Source organism: Mobula hypostoma, chromosome 17 (genome assembly GCF_963921235.1).
Source record: "Mobula hypostoma chromosome 17, sMobHyp1.1, whole genome shotgun sequence".
Lineage (NCBI taxonomy): Eukaryota > Metazoa > Chordata > Chondrichthyes > Myliobatiformes > Myliobatidae > Mobula > Mobula hypostoma.
The window spans coordinates 66,179,431-66,196,696 of NC_086113.1; the positions used below are offsets into that span (position 1 = coordinate 66,179,431).

Sequence of the window (17,266 nt, forward strand, 5' to 3'; positions counted from 1 at the left end):
CACTCAGCCAACACACTTTTCATCCCTCTTCCCTCCGGGAGAAGGCTCAGGAGCTTGAAGACTCGTACAGCCAGATTTGGAAACATCATCTTTCCAACTGTGATAAGACTGCTGAACGGATCCTGACCTGGGTCTGGGCCGTACCCTTCAAATATCTGGACCTGCCTCTCGGTTTTTTTGCACTACCTTACTTTCCATTTTTCTATTTTATATTTATGATTTATAATTTAAATTTTTAATATTTACTAATTTTTTACTATTTTAATATTTGTAATCCAGGGAGCAGGAAGCGCAGAATCAAATATTGCTGTGAAGATTGTATGTTCTAGTATGAATTGTTTGGCGACAATAAAATATAAAGCTCTGAAACCCTGTGCTAACCAACTGACTGGATTGTTCAAGGACATCTGCAATTCCTTACTACGGCAGTCAGAGTTTCCCACCTGCTTCGAGAGGGCGTCAGTCATACCAGTGCCCAGGAAGAGCTGGGTGAGCTGCCTTGATGGCTGTTGCGCAGAAGTATTCACAACTACTGTGATGAAGTGCATTGAGAGGTTGGTCATCGCAATAATTAACTCCTGCCCAAGCAAGGACCTGGGCCCACTGCAGTTTGCCTATGGTCACAGCAGGTCCAACAGTGACTGCAATCTCACAGGCTCCCCACTCTGCTTTAGAGACCTGGGATAACAGCAATACGTACATCAGGATGTGTTTAATGATTGCAGCTCAGCATTCATCTCCATCATCTCCTCAGTAGCAATCAATAAGTTTCAAACCTGGGCCTCTGTACCTCCCTCTGCAACTGGATTCTTGACCACAGTAAGACCATCAGGAGGCCACACTGATTACATTTCTTCCTTGCTGATAGTCAGCACAAGTGTACCTCAAGGGTGAATGCTCAGCCCACTGTTTTACCTTCTCCACACTCATAACAGCGTGGCTAGGATAAGCTCAAATGCCAATTTTAAATTCACAAATGATGCACCTTTTGTTGGCAGATTCTCAGATGTTGATAAGGATCCGTATAGGAGTGATATAGATTATATGCTTGAGTGGTGTCACAACAACAAATTTGCACTCAGTGTCAGTGTGACCAAGGAATTGATTGTGAACCTCAGGAAGAGGAAATCAAGGAAACTCTCAGCAGTTCTCATTGAGGTGTCAGCAGTGGAAAGAGTGAGCAGCTTTAAATTCCTGGGAGTTAACTTCTCTGAAGATCTATCCTGGGCTATATTTCATAAGGAGTTTTAGGAGATTTGGTATATCACCAATGACTCTAGCAAGTTTCTACTGATGTGCTGCAGAGGTCATTAGGATGCTGTATGGTGTGGAGGCTTCAATGTGCAGGGTCAAAAGAAGCTGTAGAGGGTTCAAAACTCAACCAGCTCCATCGGGGGGCTGGCTTCCCCACCACTGATGACATTTTTAAAAGGGAATGCATCATCCTTTCAAGACATATTACCCTCAGAGGAGTCACAGGAGCCAGAGGGCACACATTCAGTGTTTAAAGAACAGCTTTTGACACTCCATGAACCATGAACATAACTAGTCTGGTGCTAATTAAATGCCAAATTAGACCACAGATGCAAGAAATCTGAAATGTAAACATCTAAACCAACATTTAGCAGGTCTGGCAGCATCTCTGGAAGAGGTGAGCAGAGTTAAGTTTCTGGATTGAATAACCCTCATTAGAACTGGGGAAAAAGAAAATGTTTTAAGGGAGAAGTGGGGGACGGATGTGTAGAACAGAGAGGAAATGTTTAATGGGGTGGGATGAAGCTGCTGGTGATCGAAGCTGGTCAATAGGTTAAAGTGGGTAGTTTTAGAGAATTGGAATAGATCATAAAAGCTATGAAATAAGGGAAGCTGGGGAATAACTACTCAGATACATAAAAGTTGTGAAATAGAACTGCCCAGCTGGTTAATATGAGCCAGCGCTACCAATGGATGATCTACAACCGAACTAGACAGATCTACCTGAAGTTGAAGAATGTGATACTGAATTTAGAAACCTGCAACATGCCCAGGTAGGTGATGAGGTCCTGTTGCTTAACTCACATTCTTCAGTCTCATCATAACAGCTCAAGTGACCATAGATAACTAGGTGTGAATCAGATGGAGAACTCGTCGTTTCATAGCTGTTATGCTCCTTTGTGTTCTCACCCTCTAACACCTTTGTTTCATAGCTTTTTAAAAATACTTTCTAACATTCTTTATTACCCTGTCAACTGATGAATTTGCTTACAGCTTTTCACCATGCTGACCCTAGCCTCATTTTATTGGACACACAGAAAGTGCTGGAGGGAAGTCAGCAGGTAAAGCAGCCCCAATGGAGGAAAATGAACAGTTGATGTTTTGGGCCAAGACCCATCACTAAACCCGGAAAGGAAAGGGCCAGAAGCCAGATTAAGATGGTGAAAGGTGGGGGAGGAGTACAGTCTGGCAGGTGATAGATGAGTCCAGGTGAGGGTAAGGATAGGTGGGAAGGGAGGTGATGTGAGAAACTGGGAAGTAATAGGTAGAAGTAGTAAAGGGACGAAGGAAGAATCTGATGGAAGTGGACAGTGGAATAAAGAGAAGGATTGAGGGATGTGATGGGCAGGTCATGAGAGCAGAGGAGGAGAAGAAAAGGGGAAAAGCTGCTGTGATCCGCTGAGTTCCTCCAGTATTTTGTGTGTGTTAAAGATTTTCTGCATCAGCTGCATCCCTTGTGTTTCATCTCATTTGAGACGTTTCTCTTTTGTCTTATCCATCCTTCACTATCAGCATCAGCAACTTAAAACTAACTTATTTTCTCTTTCCCAGTTCTGAAAATGAATCTTTGACCTGAAAGATTTCTCTGACCTGCTGAGTTTTTCCAGCATTTTCTGGCTCCATATAAATGCAAGTTGTCCATTTCTTAATAATTAAATTAAATTAAAAAATTATGACTCAAAGTGGGCTAAATAACAGAAAAGGAGTTGAGAATTTTTTTTTTCTTTTTTAACAGAGCTCTCTGAAGTTCTTTATTAAGAATGGTGGTAATATGTTTGAGACTCAAATGTGCTAATTTCAGCCTGTAATGATATTCATCCAAAATCCACTGTTACCAAAAGCTTATCACCATTTGGGTCATGTCTAAAAGAACACAGTGAAGATGAGTGAAAATTCATGCAATTCCCCAGTAACTAGTTTGTGCCTTAAAAGTCAATTAACCTGCAGGATGATTGGGAGAGTTCCAGAGTAAAGACTAATGTGAGTCCATCCCCTTTGTGTCTATAAATCTGCTTGGCTTTTAGAACTTAAAACCCAGCTGATCTGACCACAGTCAATCCTAAGGTGCATGAATCCCAAGGACTACTTTTCATCCCTGACGTGACCTGAAGCCTGCATGTATAGTGGAGCTGAGATACGAGTTTCTGAATCTTACTCCCATTTATTTACAAAACAAAGCACTAGGTCGTAATTCTCTTAATACCCAAGTACAGTACATGTACTCAGATTCTGTCTGGTTTATTCTGCTTTCTTTTGTTCCTGTGATGAGTTCCGGTAATGTTAAAATCTCGTGCATATCAGCATTTTGCTCATATTGGTGTAATTGCTAAATTTCCTAAAATTTGGAAATTAAGCCTGTATTCTGATTATAAGGAAATGTTATTAAATTCACAAGTGTTTCAGAAGAAAATATGCATGATTTACTTGCTAATATTCACAATGCTCAAAGTGTACTTTGATGAGGAAGATTTACAGGAATTCCCATGGACTAAAAACACTTTTGAGAAGCTGAGAGACAAACTAAGCTTTTGTAAACAAATATGAATGAATTATTTTAAAATGAAAAGATGTTTTATATCAAACTTCTGAAATGGCAACACTTTTTATAAGTAGCCATATATATTTTACATCTGTCATTTATCTTTTCTAGATTCTCTGTTTAATCCACGTGAGTCACAATGGTGTGAGTGAAGGTGAACTTCTGGAGATTTATCCTGAACTTCACTGGCCAACATTGTCCTCTCTTCTTCTTAGCTTGCAGAGAACGTGTGTGCTAACACAGCGCTGTGGCCTGCTGAAATTTCAGCATCTCCAGGTAAGAATAGGTGCTTTCAGATCACATTTTCTTTCAGTGTGTTAAATTCAAAAATGTTTTTTGCAACTTTCAAATCATAAAACAGATTTATAACAGCTGTTCAAATAAGCAATAAGCAGCTTTGTTGCAAATATTATAAGAAGTCAGCAATTAAGATAAGTCTCCGTATTGGAAAAGTAGCATAATGTGCTCTTCACAATCTTAGGAAATCCCAAAGTGTCCAGAACTATTGAATTGAAGACATCCTGCAAATAGTAAAGAAATGACCAATGATAACTTTCTGATAGTAATTTTGAAGAATATTTTGATAGTCTGGGCACCAGTGGAATTTGCCTGCTGAATAACAGTAATAAAAGTAGCTTCTGTTGATGTAACACTTTTTAAACAAAGTAGAACATCACAGGTGATTGATGTGACATTATTTAACAGATCATGATGCCAAAGGACAGAAAAGGAGCAAAAGTGATAAAGAGGCAGAAAGATTTGGGGAGAGAATTTTAGAGCTTGGGCAGCTTAAATTGTGGCCTGTAATACCAGAATGGTTGAAATGGTGAAATCTACAAGGCAACCTTTGAGGAATGCTGAGATTGCAAAGGCACAGTTTATGGATGTTATAGTTCAGAGAAGGAAGAAAACGAGTTGATCTGAAAAAAAATAACTGAGATATTGTTCAAATAGCAGCCCATGTCAGTCATCAAACCTTGGGTTAACTAGGCCTGGTGCAAGTAAGGATTGTTTGGTAGTTATAACCATATAACCATAACAGCACGGAAACAGGCCATCTCGGCCCTTCTAGTCCGTGCCGAACTCTCACCTAGTCCCACCGACCTGCACTCGGTCCATAACCCTCCATTCCTTTCCTGTCCATATATCTACCCAATTTAACTTTAAACGACAATAACAAACCTGCCTCAACCACTTCTGCTGGAAGCTCGTTCCACATAGCTACCACTCTCTGAGTAAAGAAGTTCCCCCTCATGTTACCCCTAAACTTTTGCCCTTTAACTCTCAACTCATGTCCTCTTGTTTGAATCTCCCCCACTCTCAATGGAAAAAGCCTATCCACGTCAACTCTATCAATCCCCCTCATAATTTTAAACACTTCTATCAAGTCCCCCCTCAACCTCCAAAGAATAAAGACCTAACTTGTTCAACGTTTCTCTATAATTTAGGAGATGAAACCCAGGCAACATTTTAGTCTCCTTTGTACTCTCTCAATTTTATTGACATCTTTCCTATAATTCGGTGACCAGAACTGTACACAGTACTCCAAATTTGGCCTTACCAATACCTTGTACAATTTCAACATTACATCCCAACTCCTATACTCAATGCTCTGATTAATACAGGCCAGCATACCAAAAGCTTTCTTCACCACCCTATCCACATGAGATTCCACCTTCAGGGAACTATGCACCATTATTCCTAGATCCCTCTGTTTTTTTTAATATAATTTTTATTAAGTTTTCAAAGTGAATACATGGAAAGATAATATCTACCCTCCCCTCTCCCCTTAACGCTCCCCCCCCATATATACTCCTACCTAAAAAAGAAAAGAAAGAAAAAAAAGAAGAACTGCCTGGATATTGGAAGGTTTCCACGTGCTCCATGGGATTCAAATAAATTTAGTATATTTATTTATTACTTGCGCCAAGGGACCAAGATCTTCATCATCGGAGCAACTAAATATGCCATCCTATCTTTTGTAAATAAGGGCGCCAAATATTCAAAAATGTTTCATATTTATCTCTTAAATTATAAGTTGGTCCATGAAGTCCATTAACATTAAAACTCAAAAAATTCAATAAATTAGACATTATTCTTAACAAAATTACTCCAATCTAAAATGTTACTTAGCTTCTCAACTCTCATAGTTCCTTGGGGAATCTCTTTGAACTTCACCATGTTGCTATGTGTTTCCCTCCCAATCATCCAGGCAAAAAGAAAAAAAATAAAAGATAGATAAGATACAAAAAAAGAAAAAACAAAATATCCCCCCACTAATGTTGTGAATGAAAGCATACACAACACTACCCCGCTCCATTTTGCGGGTTGTGGCTAATGCCACGCTTGCACACATGATTAGCGTAGCAATTGGTCAGTGCTTCTTCCAGCTCCCCTGTAACAAAAAAAATTATATATATATATATTAAAAAAATTAATGTTACTATTTCCAACTAGTATTCCTCAAATTTTAACCTTTCTTCCCCTCCCTCATATAATTAATAATATATATTCATCCGCCTTTAAAAATCCAACAGGTCCATTCCTTGACCCAGTCTTCATCTTCAATCCATCTCACTCCCCTGGGTTTGTTCTTGTATCTGGTAAATATTCAGAGAATCTCGCACAAACTGCTCCGCTTTCCGGTAATCATCAAAAAATCTTTTTTCTCCACCAGCCAAAAAAATCTTCAAGGTTGCAGGATAATGCAATATAAATTGATAACCGTGATCCCATAGGACTTTTTTCACTGGATTAAATTTCTTCCTTCTCTTCAAAAGTTCATAACTTATGTCAGGGTAGAAAAAATTTTGTTCCCTTCTATCATCAATGGCCCTTTTCTATTCTTGGCAGCTTGGGCAGCTGCCTGTAGAATCCTTTCTTTGTCTTGAAATCTTAAGAATTTTATTAAAATTGGTCGTGGATATTGGTCATCTTGTGGTTTTGGTCTTAGAGCTCTATGTGCCCGCTCAATTTCAATTGATCGGTCTTCCTCTTTCATTTGCAAAGTTTCTGGGATCCATCTTTGAAAAAATTCTATTGGATTGCCTCCCTCCATACCTTCTTTAAGACCAACAATTTTAATATTATTACGTCTACTGAAATTTTCCAACACGTCCGCTTTCTCCAAGAGTCAATTTCTTTCCGTGTTCCAGACAAGCAGATCATTTTCTGTTTTTTCCACTCTATCATTAATATGCTCCATTGTTCTTTCCATCTTCTGAAGCTTCTTATCCATTTTATCCTGTCTTTTCATAGCTTTATTATAGCACATCTTCATGTCTCTAAGCTCTGCTCTTACTTTTCTTAGTTCAGCCGTTAATTGCAATAAAGCCTCTCTTTTATGTCTCCATCATCTCCTTTACTTCCAATCTCTTCCAGTTCTTCCTCCTCTTCTTCATCTGTATTCTCTGCGGTATCAAATTCTGACTCTGAGTCACTTTCAGTTGCAGTGGCTGTCGGTTCTTGTAGTTTGAGTTGTGTCGATTTGCACATGCGTTCTTCATTGCGCATGTGCATTTCTGGCATCTTCTTCCAAGAGACCGCTACCGCCGCCATTGCTCCCTGTTCTTCTACGCCGGATATAAAATGCATCTCCTCCGAAGGAATCCAACCTGAGTCCAAGGCTCACCTCACATTTTTCAGCATTAAACTCCATCTGCCATCTTTCAGCCCACTCTTCTAACTGGCCTAAATCTCTCTGCAAGCTTTGAAAACCTACTTCATTATCCACAACGCCATCTATCTTAGTATCATCTGCATACTTACTAATCCAATTTACCACCCCATCATCTAGATCATTAATATATATGACAAACAACATTGGACCCAGTACAGATCCCTAAGGCACACCACTACACACTGTCCTCCAATCTGACACACAGTTATCCACCACTACTCTCTGGCGTCTCCATTCCAGCCACTGTTGAATTCATTTTACTACTATATTAATGCCTAACGATTGAACCTTCCTAACTAACCTTCTGTGTGGAACCTTGTCAAAGGCCTTAGTGAAGTCCATATAAACAACATCTACTGCTTTACCGTTGTCAACTTTCCTAGTAACCTCATCAAAAAATTCAATAAGATTTGTCAAACATGACCTTCCACGCACAAATCCATGTTGACTGTTCCTAATCAGACCCTGTCTATCCAGATAATTCTATATACCATCTCTAAGAATACTTTTCATCAAATTACCCACCACTGACATCAAACTCACAGGCTGATAATTGCTAGGTTTACTGTTAGAATGCTTTTTAAACAATGGAACCACATGAGCAATAGGCCAATCCTCCGGCACCATCCCCGTTTCTAATGACATCTGAAATATTTCTGTCAGAGCCCCTGCTATTTCCACACAACTTCCCTCAAGGTACTAGGGAATATCTTGTCTGGACCCAGAAACTTATCCACTTTTATATTCCTTAAAAGCACCAGTACTTCCTCTTTTTTACTCGTCATACTTTCCATAACTATCTTTCTTGTTTCCTTTACCTTACACAATTCAATATCCTTCTCCTTAGTGAATACCGAAGAAAAGAAATTGTCCAAAATCTCCCCCATCTCTTTTGGCTCCGCACATAGCCATCCACACTGATTCTCTAAGGGACCAATTTTATCCCTCACTATCCTTTTGCTATTAATATAACTGTAGAAACCTTTTGGATTTATTTTCACCTTACTTGCTAAAGCAGCCTCGTATCTTCTTTTAGCTTTTCTAATTTCTTTCTTAAGATTCTTTTTACATTCTTTATATTCCTTGAGCACCTCATTAACTCCAAGCTGCCTATATTTATTGTAGATCCCTCTCTTTTTCCGAACCAAGTTTCCTATATCCCTTGAAAACATGGATCTCTCAAACTTTCAACCTTTCCTTTCAACCTAACAGGAACATAAAGATCCTGTACCCTCAAAATGTCACCTTTAAATGACCTCCATTTCTCTATTACATCCTTCCCATAAAACAAATTGTCCCAATCCACTCCTTCTAAATCCTTTCGCATCTCCTCAAATTTAGCCTTTCTCCAATCAAAAATCTCAACCCTGGGTCCAGACCTATCCTTCTCCATAATTATATTGAAATTAATGGCATTGTGATCACTGGACCCGAAGTTCTCCCCAACACATACCTCTGTCACCTGACCCATCTCATTCCCTAACAGAGATCTAACACTGCCCCTTCTCTAGCTGGTACCTCTATGTATTGCTGCAAAAAACTATCCTGCACACATTTGACAAACTCCAAACCATCCAGCCCTTTTACAGAATGGGCTTCCCAGTCTATGTGTGGAAAATTAAAATCTCCCACAATCACAACCTTGTGCTTACTACAAATATCTGCTATCTCCTTACAAATTTGCTCCTCCAATTCTCGCTCCCCATTAGATGGTCTATAATACACCCCTATAAGCGTCCCTACACCTTTCCTATTCCTCAATTCCACCCAAATAGCCTCTCTAGAGGAGCCCTCTAATCTATCCTGCCAGAGCACTGCTGTTATATTTTCTCTGACAAGTAATGCAACACCTCCCCCTCTTGCCCTTCCTATTCTATCACACCTGAAGCAACGAAATATTTAGTTGCCAATCACACCCCTCCTGCAACCACGTTTCACTAATAGCTACAACATCATAATTCCAGGTATCAATCCATGCTCTAAGCTCATCCACCTTTCTTACACTGCTCCTAGCATTAAAATAGATGCATTTAAGAAACTCTCCGCCTCTTACTCTCTGTTTATCCTTAATGGAGCAAACAACTTTGTTATCTTTTTCTTCCTTCTCCCCTACATCTTTGGTCTGAGTGCTCCTGATCTCTGTCCCCTGCCTATCCTCCCTCACACACTGTCTACTAGCTTTCTCTATTTGTGAACTAACCTCCTCTCTCCTAGTCTCTTCAATTTGATTCCCACCCCTCAACCATTCTAGTTTAAAGTCACCTCAGTAGCCCTCACAAATCTCCCCACCAGGATATTGGTCCCCCAAGGATTCAAGTGCAACCCGTCCTTTTTGTACAGGTCACGCCTGCGCCAAAAAAGGTTCCAATGATCCAAAAACTTGAATTCCTGCCCCCTGCTCCGATCCCTCAGCCTCGCATTTATCCTCCACCTCATCGCATTCCTACTCTCACTGTCGCGTGGCACAGGCAGTAATCCCGAGATTACTACCTTTGCGGTCCTTCTTCTCAACTCCCTATATTCTCCTATCAGGACCTCTTCTCTTTTCCTACCTATATCATTGGTACCTCTGACTTCTCTCCCTCCCATTTCAAGATACCTTGGACGCGATCGGAAACTTCCCGGACCCTGGCACCAGGGAGGCAAACTGCCATCCGGGTCTCCGGACTGCGTCCACAGAATCGCCTATCTGACCCCCTAACTATCGAGTCCCCTATTACTACTGCCCTGCTCTTCTTTTCCCTACCCTTCTGAGCGACAGGGCCAGACTCTGTGCCAGAGGCACGGCCACTGTTGCTTCCCCCAGGTAAGCTGTCTCCCCCCCCCCCCCCAACAGTACTCAAACAGGAGTACCTATTGTCAAGGGGTACAGCCACAGCCACAGGGGTACTCTCTATTACCTGACTCTTCCCCTTCCCCCTCCTAACCGTGACCCTCTTGTCTGCCTCCCGTGGCCCCGGTGTGACCACCTGCCTGCAACTCCTCCCTATCAACTCCTCACTCTCCCTGACCAGACGAAGGTCATCGAGCTGCAGCTCCAGTTCCCTAACGTGGTCTCTTAGGAGCTGCACCTCGGCGCACCTGGCGCAGATGTGGACGTCCGGGAGGCTGGGAGACCCCAGGGCCTCCCACATCCGGCACCGAGAACAGCAAGCTGCCCTCACACTGATACTTTCCCCTCTCCTCAAATAACAACAAAAAATGAATACCAAACCTACTTCGCCTCACCCGTTTCTGCCTAAGCCAGTTGAGCCAAAGCCCTTGAGCCAAAACCCTTAAGCCTTCACTCTGCTCCTGGCTCACTCCGCAGCCCGCAAACTATGGGTTGTTTTGTGGTTTGTTATGTGTTTGTTTTACTTTATGGTCAGCAAATCAGCTTGTTCTGCTTCAAAATTGCCTGAAAGGGGCATAGTGCCACAAGATAATTTGTGAGGACAGACCAAAGTTCCATTTGGTATCTCACCCATTAAAACCTTATTCCCAAAGTGCAGCAATGCCCCTCTGTTTCAGCCATGGTAAAATAGTGCAGTAAGAGTCAAAATAATGGTCAAACCTCTGGAGTAGGATTTGAACTCATAACCTTACAGGGAGGCAAGTGTATTGGTCGTGGGAGGATACTGACCCTGACATGGCTCCTTTTCCCACATGATTGATTGATGACTGTTTGAGGCACATTCTTGTCCCATATTGACAATCTTAGATTGAAAGCAGAATTCATTAGCTTTATGGTTTAATGTTTCCAATTTGTCATTTGAAGGCCTGGGAAGCAGTGAGGTTGCAGTATATGGAGAAAAAAGAACTGGAATCTGTTACGGTGTACAGAGAAACCCTGGTGCAATATTTTTCACGTCAGATGAGGTATTTATTTTCCTGATTTCTTTGTTAATGCTATTCCATTACTCAGCTCTTTTATTTAAATTTCTTTCATTTCCATTTAAGTGGGCCTCTTTCTCCTGAACTAATTCGAGGATTAGATGGTTGATGTTTGGCTAATTAGAATTGGGAGGTCTCATCTCTTGTCCTTTAGAATGAAATTAGGTCTGTCTTAGTACACTGCAATATCGGTGAGTTTGGAAGAAATCGTTGGATCTTTCAGAATTTCCCAAAGTACAGTTCAGCCATTTAAATTATTTTAAAGTTGCTGTTGTAACTTAGGACAGGCAGCTGCCAATTTGGGCTCTGTAAATTCCCACAACAGTTACAACACACACATTGTTAGAGAACCTCAGCAGATCAGACACCATCTATGGTGAGGAAATGAACAGGCTACATTTCAGGCCAAGGCCCTTCATCAGGACTATCAAAAAAAGGGCAGAAGCAGTGTAAAAGGGGAGAGGGAGGAGCAGGAGCTGACAGCTGTGGGGTAAATCCAGGTGGTGGGGGAGAAATGATGCGAGAAACTAGGAGGTGACAGGTGGAAGAAGCAAAGTTCTGAAAGTGAAAGAATCTGATGGGGAGAACAGTAGGATGGGGAATAAAGAGAAGGAGGTGGGGAACCAGTGGGTAGAAGGGGATGGGCAGATCTTGAGGACAGGGGAAAGAGTAAAGTGTAAACGGGGCATCGGGATAAAGGAAATTGGCGGGGGGGGGGTGGTGAAAGAAAACAGGGAGAGTCATTACCAGAAGTTAGATAAATTGATGTTGAAGCTGTTTTGGGTTGGAGACTACAAGATGGAATTTGAGGTGCTGCTCCTTCAGTTTGCATTTGGCCTTAAGGTGGCAGTAGGTGGACTTTTGAACAGACACGTCACCGTGGGAATGAGGAGTGGAATTCAAATGGGTGGCCAGTGGGAGATCCTAGCCTTTGCAGTGAACGGAGTGAAGGTGCTCGACAAAGCAATTCTTCATTTTGTGTGGATCCCCCTTTCTGAAAGATAAAAAGGGCATTTCGAATTGCTAGTTTTGAGACTTAGTGACGTAAGAGCTCACGCTGACCCAAAACTGGTGCTTTAAGTTGGACATCACAGTTCCTACTGCTTACTTTATTGTATTTTTTATCTGCAGTGGTTTATTAATATAACATTAAATCCTGCAGATTAAAAGTAGTAGGTGAATGTCTAATTAGCAAGTTTTTAAGATAATGAGGGGCACAGACAGGATGTAAGTACATTGCACCTCTTCCCTGGGATGAAGACTAAGAACAAGAGGGCATAGGTTTAAAATCAGAAGCTTAAGATCTCTTAAGATCAAATACAGGTTGAGTACCCCTTATCCGAACATCCAAAATCTGAAAATCTCCAAAATGCAAACGTTGTTTGATTGATATCACAAATGGAAAACTCCACAAGGTGCTGGGAAGATTCCCAGGTGATGCACAAGTCTCTGAGCACCATAGACAATTCTAAGAAGTAATGGACTTATGTAATGAACAGAAGTTAATGAAAAAACACTGTCTAAAGAGAAAAATGAAGATCTCAAATGTGTGTTGAAAGATTAGATTTGTCAGCGTCAGAGGGAACAAATGCTGCAGCATTAAAGGTAAGCTGATCATGAAACAAGTGAAGATCTATCACAATGAACTGAAAATTGAAGGTAATTGTGCATAGTCAAGTGAAGTTCATTGTCACTAAACTACATACATATATATAACCATATAACGTATACAGAAATGAGACAATGCTTCTTCGAACCAAGGTGCAAAGCACAGTAGTACACATTACGAGAGGTATAGAAGGCTGTGAACCAAACACAGGGAGATGGAGCTAGCTTGTTGGGCAACACAATCAGTATGAATTGAAGGACCTGTGTTTCTGCGCTGGTTGACTCTGACTCCTTGATCACAAGATTGTTTTTTGAATTTTATCATTGATGCTGATTGTCATTTATTTGAAGTCAGGGCAGAGTAACTTGGCGTGGTGTGGACGAACTTCCCTGGCTCTTCCAGCAGCAAGGGGATAAGCAAAAGCTGCATAGCTGCCTGCTGAACCTCTTTGTCTCTCAGAACCTGTACAAGAGGTATGGAGCTAGACTCTTCAATTATTAACTGTTTACAGTTTCCTGACTAGGATTTTTTTAAAGCCAGAGATGCAGTGTCAATTCTGATTAGTTCAGACTCTGGAAGTAAAATCCAGCTGAGAGACCTATCATTAATGAATGAGCCTTGTTGGAAAATATGGAGAAATTTTAGCTTTAAAGTCTGTGGTGAAGCTTGAATGCAGTAATGTAATTACATGAACAACTTCAATCCTCTAACAGATTTGGTGGTGTTGATTACATTTCACAGGAAAATGGCTAACATTCAAAGGGGATAAATACACTTCATGTGTATATGCCTCAGAGGATGCAAGGAAATAAAGCCCTCACAATCATTATAACCAATGTTTTAATCGCATACATTCACTCACTCATTTTCTCTCACTCTCAAAATCGCATATGCCATGAGAATATGGATTTGTGATCACTTGGCAATCAATCGGGCTGCGTGTTTATTTGCTAACTAGTTATTTGGTTAAATGGAAAATGTGTTTATCAACACTATGTGAGTAAAATTACAGCTGTAATGTATGTAATAATTCTGTGTATCTGGGTTAATTGTCCACAAATAATGAGTTGCATCTAGTAGATCCATCTCTTGTGCTTTGGTCAGACGTGTTCTAGTTCCTTTGGTAAACTAATGTCACAAATTCAACAGGATGTGTTCTTTGGCAGAGGCCACTTTGCAGAGCTGCTTTCTTATTGGCAACACGTGGGGATGGATAAAAACTCCATGGCTGCTGCTTACTTCCAGTCGTTAAAGGAATATGAGAAAAGCTGTGAAGGAGAGGATATGATTGTGCGATTAGCAGATCTCTATGAGACTCTTGGGCGCTTTTTGAAGGACTTGGGACTTCTGAGTCAGGTCAGTGTGCTGAATAGTATTAATGAGGGACAAAAGCTCATGGATGAGTGTGGTATCTGTCCAGTGACCTGCAAGCTATGAGCCAAGAACTGAGATGTCAGATTTGGCTACATACTTTTTTTTAAACATATAGGGGCCAAATTGACTTACTTTATACCATTAGTACATTGTGCTTACACAAGGTCAAATTTATCCAGCTCCAGTATTAAACTAGAAACTTACTAATCTTAATATGGTTTTACCTATCACCTACCACCTTGTACTACTCCTCCCTTCTTCCTGCCTCCTTGCTGTAACTTATCTTTTGTCCCAGTCCTGATGAAGGGTCTTGGCTGAGATGTTGACTGTTTACTCTTTTCCTTAGATGCTGCTTGGCTCCTCCAGCATTTTGTGCGCGTTGCTTGGATTTCCAGCATCTGCACTCTGCAGTTCCAGTGTAGCTGAGTTAGTGAAAACTCTTTCTGTTTCCAACTCTGCACACAGGCTGTCGCACCATTGCAACGTTCTTTGGAGATCCGAGAGAGTGCTTTGGACCCAGATCACCCCAGTGTCGCTCAGTCTTTGCATCAGCTCGCCAGTGTGTACGTACAGTGGAAGAAATTTGGAAATGCGGAGCAACTGTACAAACAGGCATTACAAATCAGTGAGAATGCCCATGGGCCAGTGCATCCTAGGGTGGCTCAGCAGCTTGATGCTTTAGCCATGCTGTATCAAAAACAAAATAAGTAAGTATTTGATAAAGTTTCTACCACAGGGCATCCTTTAAATACTAAATAGTGAGGAATTTACAGATTTTATTTTACTACCCTGGAGCAGTTCAAAACCACAGTTATACTTTCCCCACAGTTATGGGTTCTTGTAATCTGTCAAACTACATCAGAGATATGGAGCTCTTTAAGGAGCACTTGCATGGGGTTTTGAAGAGGTTTGTCTCAATGAGGCAGGGGAAGTTTAGTCGAGTGAAGGTACTGTTGTTGACAAGAGAAGTGGAACATTTAATCAAATGGAAGTAGGAAGAATGGGGAAGTAAAGATCAGAAAGGACTAAGGTAGCCAGGAAAGAGCTTAAGAAGGGACTTTAGAGAACTTGAAAGGGACATGAAGGACTTGGTGAGTAGGATTAAGGAAAACCCTAAGTTGTTCTACAGGTACAGTATGTGAAGAACAGGAGGATGACTAGAGTGAGGGTAGGATTAGGGATAAAATAAGAACCATGTGTTGAGTTGGAGGAAGTAGGTAGTCCTTAATGAATACTTTGCTTCAGTATTTACCAGTATGAGGGACCTTGACAAATGTGAGGTCAGAGCAGAACAGGCTTATATGCTGGGATATGTCAAGGTTAAGAAAGTGGATGTGTTAGAACTTTTGAAAAACATTGGGTAGATAAATTCCCAGGGCCAGATGTGATATGCCCCAGGTTACTATGGGAAGTGACTGCTTCACCTTTGGTGATTATTTTTGCGTCCTCACTGGCCATAAGAGTAGTATTAGAAATTTGGAGGATGGCAAATGTTATTCCTTTGTTCAAGAAAGGTAATAGGGATAGCCCTGGGAATTATAGACCAGTGAGTCCTCGGATTCTTACAACCAGGATTTATGAGCATTTGGAGAAGCATAGTCTGATTAGGGATAGTCAACATGGTTTTGTTCAAAGGTTCATTTATTATCGAAGTATGTATGCAGTATACATCTTCTCCAGATAGTCATGAAACAAAGAAAACCATGGAAGTCGTTGGAAAAAAAACATCAACCCACTCCCCGCACAAAAAAGAATGGCAACAGGAACGTCAACCCCGCCCCCCACCCAAAAGAAACTAAACAAACACCACAAGGCAACAAGAACATGAAATCTCAACCCCCCCTTCACCCACCCCCGCACAAACAAAACCAACAGACTCGCCAAATTGCAACAAAAGAGAGTGGGCAAAAAGACAGAATATAAAAACCATAGGACTGAAAGAGTCCACAGTCCCTAGCCAAGCTATAAATCACTGAACTTCAGTAGCATCCTCCGATAGCGCTAAGAGAGTGATACTACTCAAACGCAGAGGCCTTCTCTCCCTTCTGAGGGGCAGGTTATGTCTCATGAGCCTGATTGATTTCATTGAGGAACTGACAAGGCAGATTGATGAAGGTAGAGCAGTGTATATGGATTTTTAATAAGGCTTTTGATAAGGATCCCCATTGTAGGCTAATTCAGAAAGTCATGAGGCATGGGATCATGGGAAACTTAGCTGCACGGATTCAGAATTGGCTTACACCAAAAAGGCAGAGGGTGGTGGTGAAAGGAGCATATTCTGCCCAGAGATTGATAACTAGTGGTGTTCTGCAGTGACCTGTTCAGGAATCCCGGACTCTGTATTTTTATAAATGACTTGGAAATCAAAGTGGAAGGGTGGCTTAATAAGTTTGCTAATGATATGAATGTTGTTAATGGGGTGGATAATGGGTCATAGACAGGATGCAGAGCCTGGCTGAAAAGTGGAAAATGTAGTTCAATCCAGAAAAGTGTGCAGTAATACATTTTGGAAGGTTGAACTTGAAAGCAGAGTATAGGGTTAACAGCAGGGTTCTTCGCAGTGTGGAGGACCTGAGGGATCATGGGGGTCCAACTCTATATATCTCTCAAATTGCTTGGCCAGTTGATAGGATGGTTAAGGTGTATGGTGTGTTGGACTTCATTAGTTGGGAGATTCAGTTCAAGAGCCATGAAGTAATATTGCAGCACTCTAAAACATTGGTTAGACCGTACTTGGTGTATTGCATTACCTCATTATAGGAAGGACATGAAAGATTTAGAAAGGGTACAGATGAGATTTATTAGGATTCTGCCTGGATTGGAGAGCATGTCTAATGAAGAAAGGTTGAATGACCTAAGTCCTTTTCCTAGAAAGAGGTGTATAAGATAAGATGCATAGCTAGAGTGGGCAACCAGTGCCTTTTTCCCACGTTGACAA

General features: G+C 41.2%; 1 protein-coding gene across 5 annotated transcripts in view; it reads left to right on the forward strand.

Annotated features, from left to right (window-relative positions):
* The window catches only part of nphp3 (nephronophthisis 3), a 184,930-nt gene that overhangs the window by 133,215 nt on the left and 34,449 nt on the right, over positions 1 to 17,266 (forward strand). For all 5 annotated transcript variants that reach the window (XM_063070063.1, XM_063070064.1, XM_063070065.1 and 2 more), the window contains 5 exons: positions 3,905 to 4,069; positions 11,230 to 11,330; positions 13,305 to 13,427; positions 14,121 to 14,310; positions 14,794 to 15,035. In XM_063070063.1, the coding sequence (XP_062926133.1) occupies positions 3,905 to 4,069; positions 11,230 to 11,330; positions 13,305 to 13,427; positions 14,121 to 14,310; positions 14,794 to 15,035 (821 nt within the window). The remainder of the gene's footprint in view (positions 1 to 3,904; positions 4,070 to 11,229; positions 11,331 to 13,304; positions 13,428 to 14,120; positions 14,311 to 14,793; positions 15,036 to 17,266) is intronic.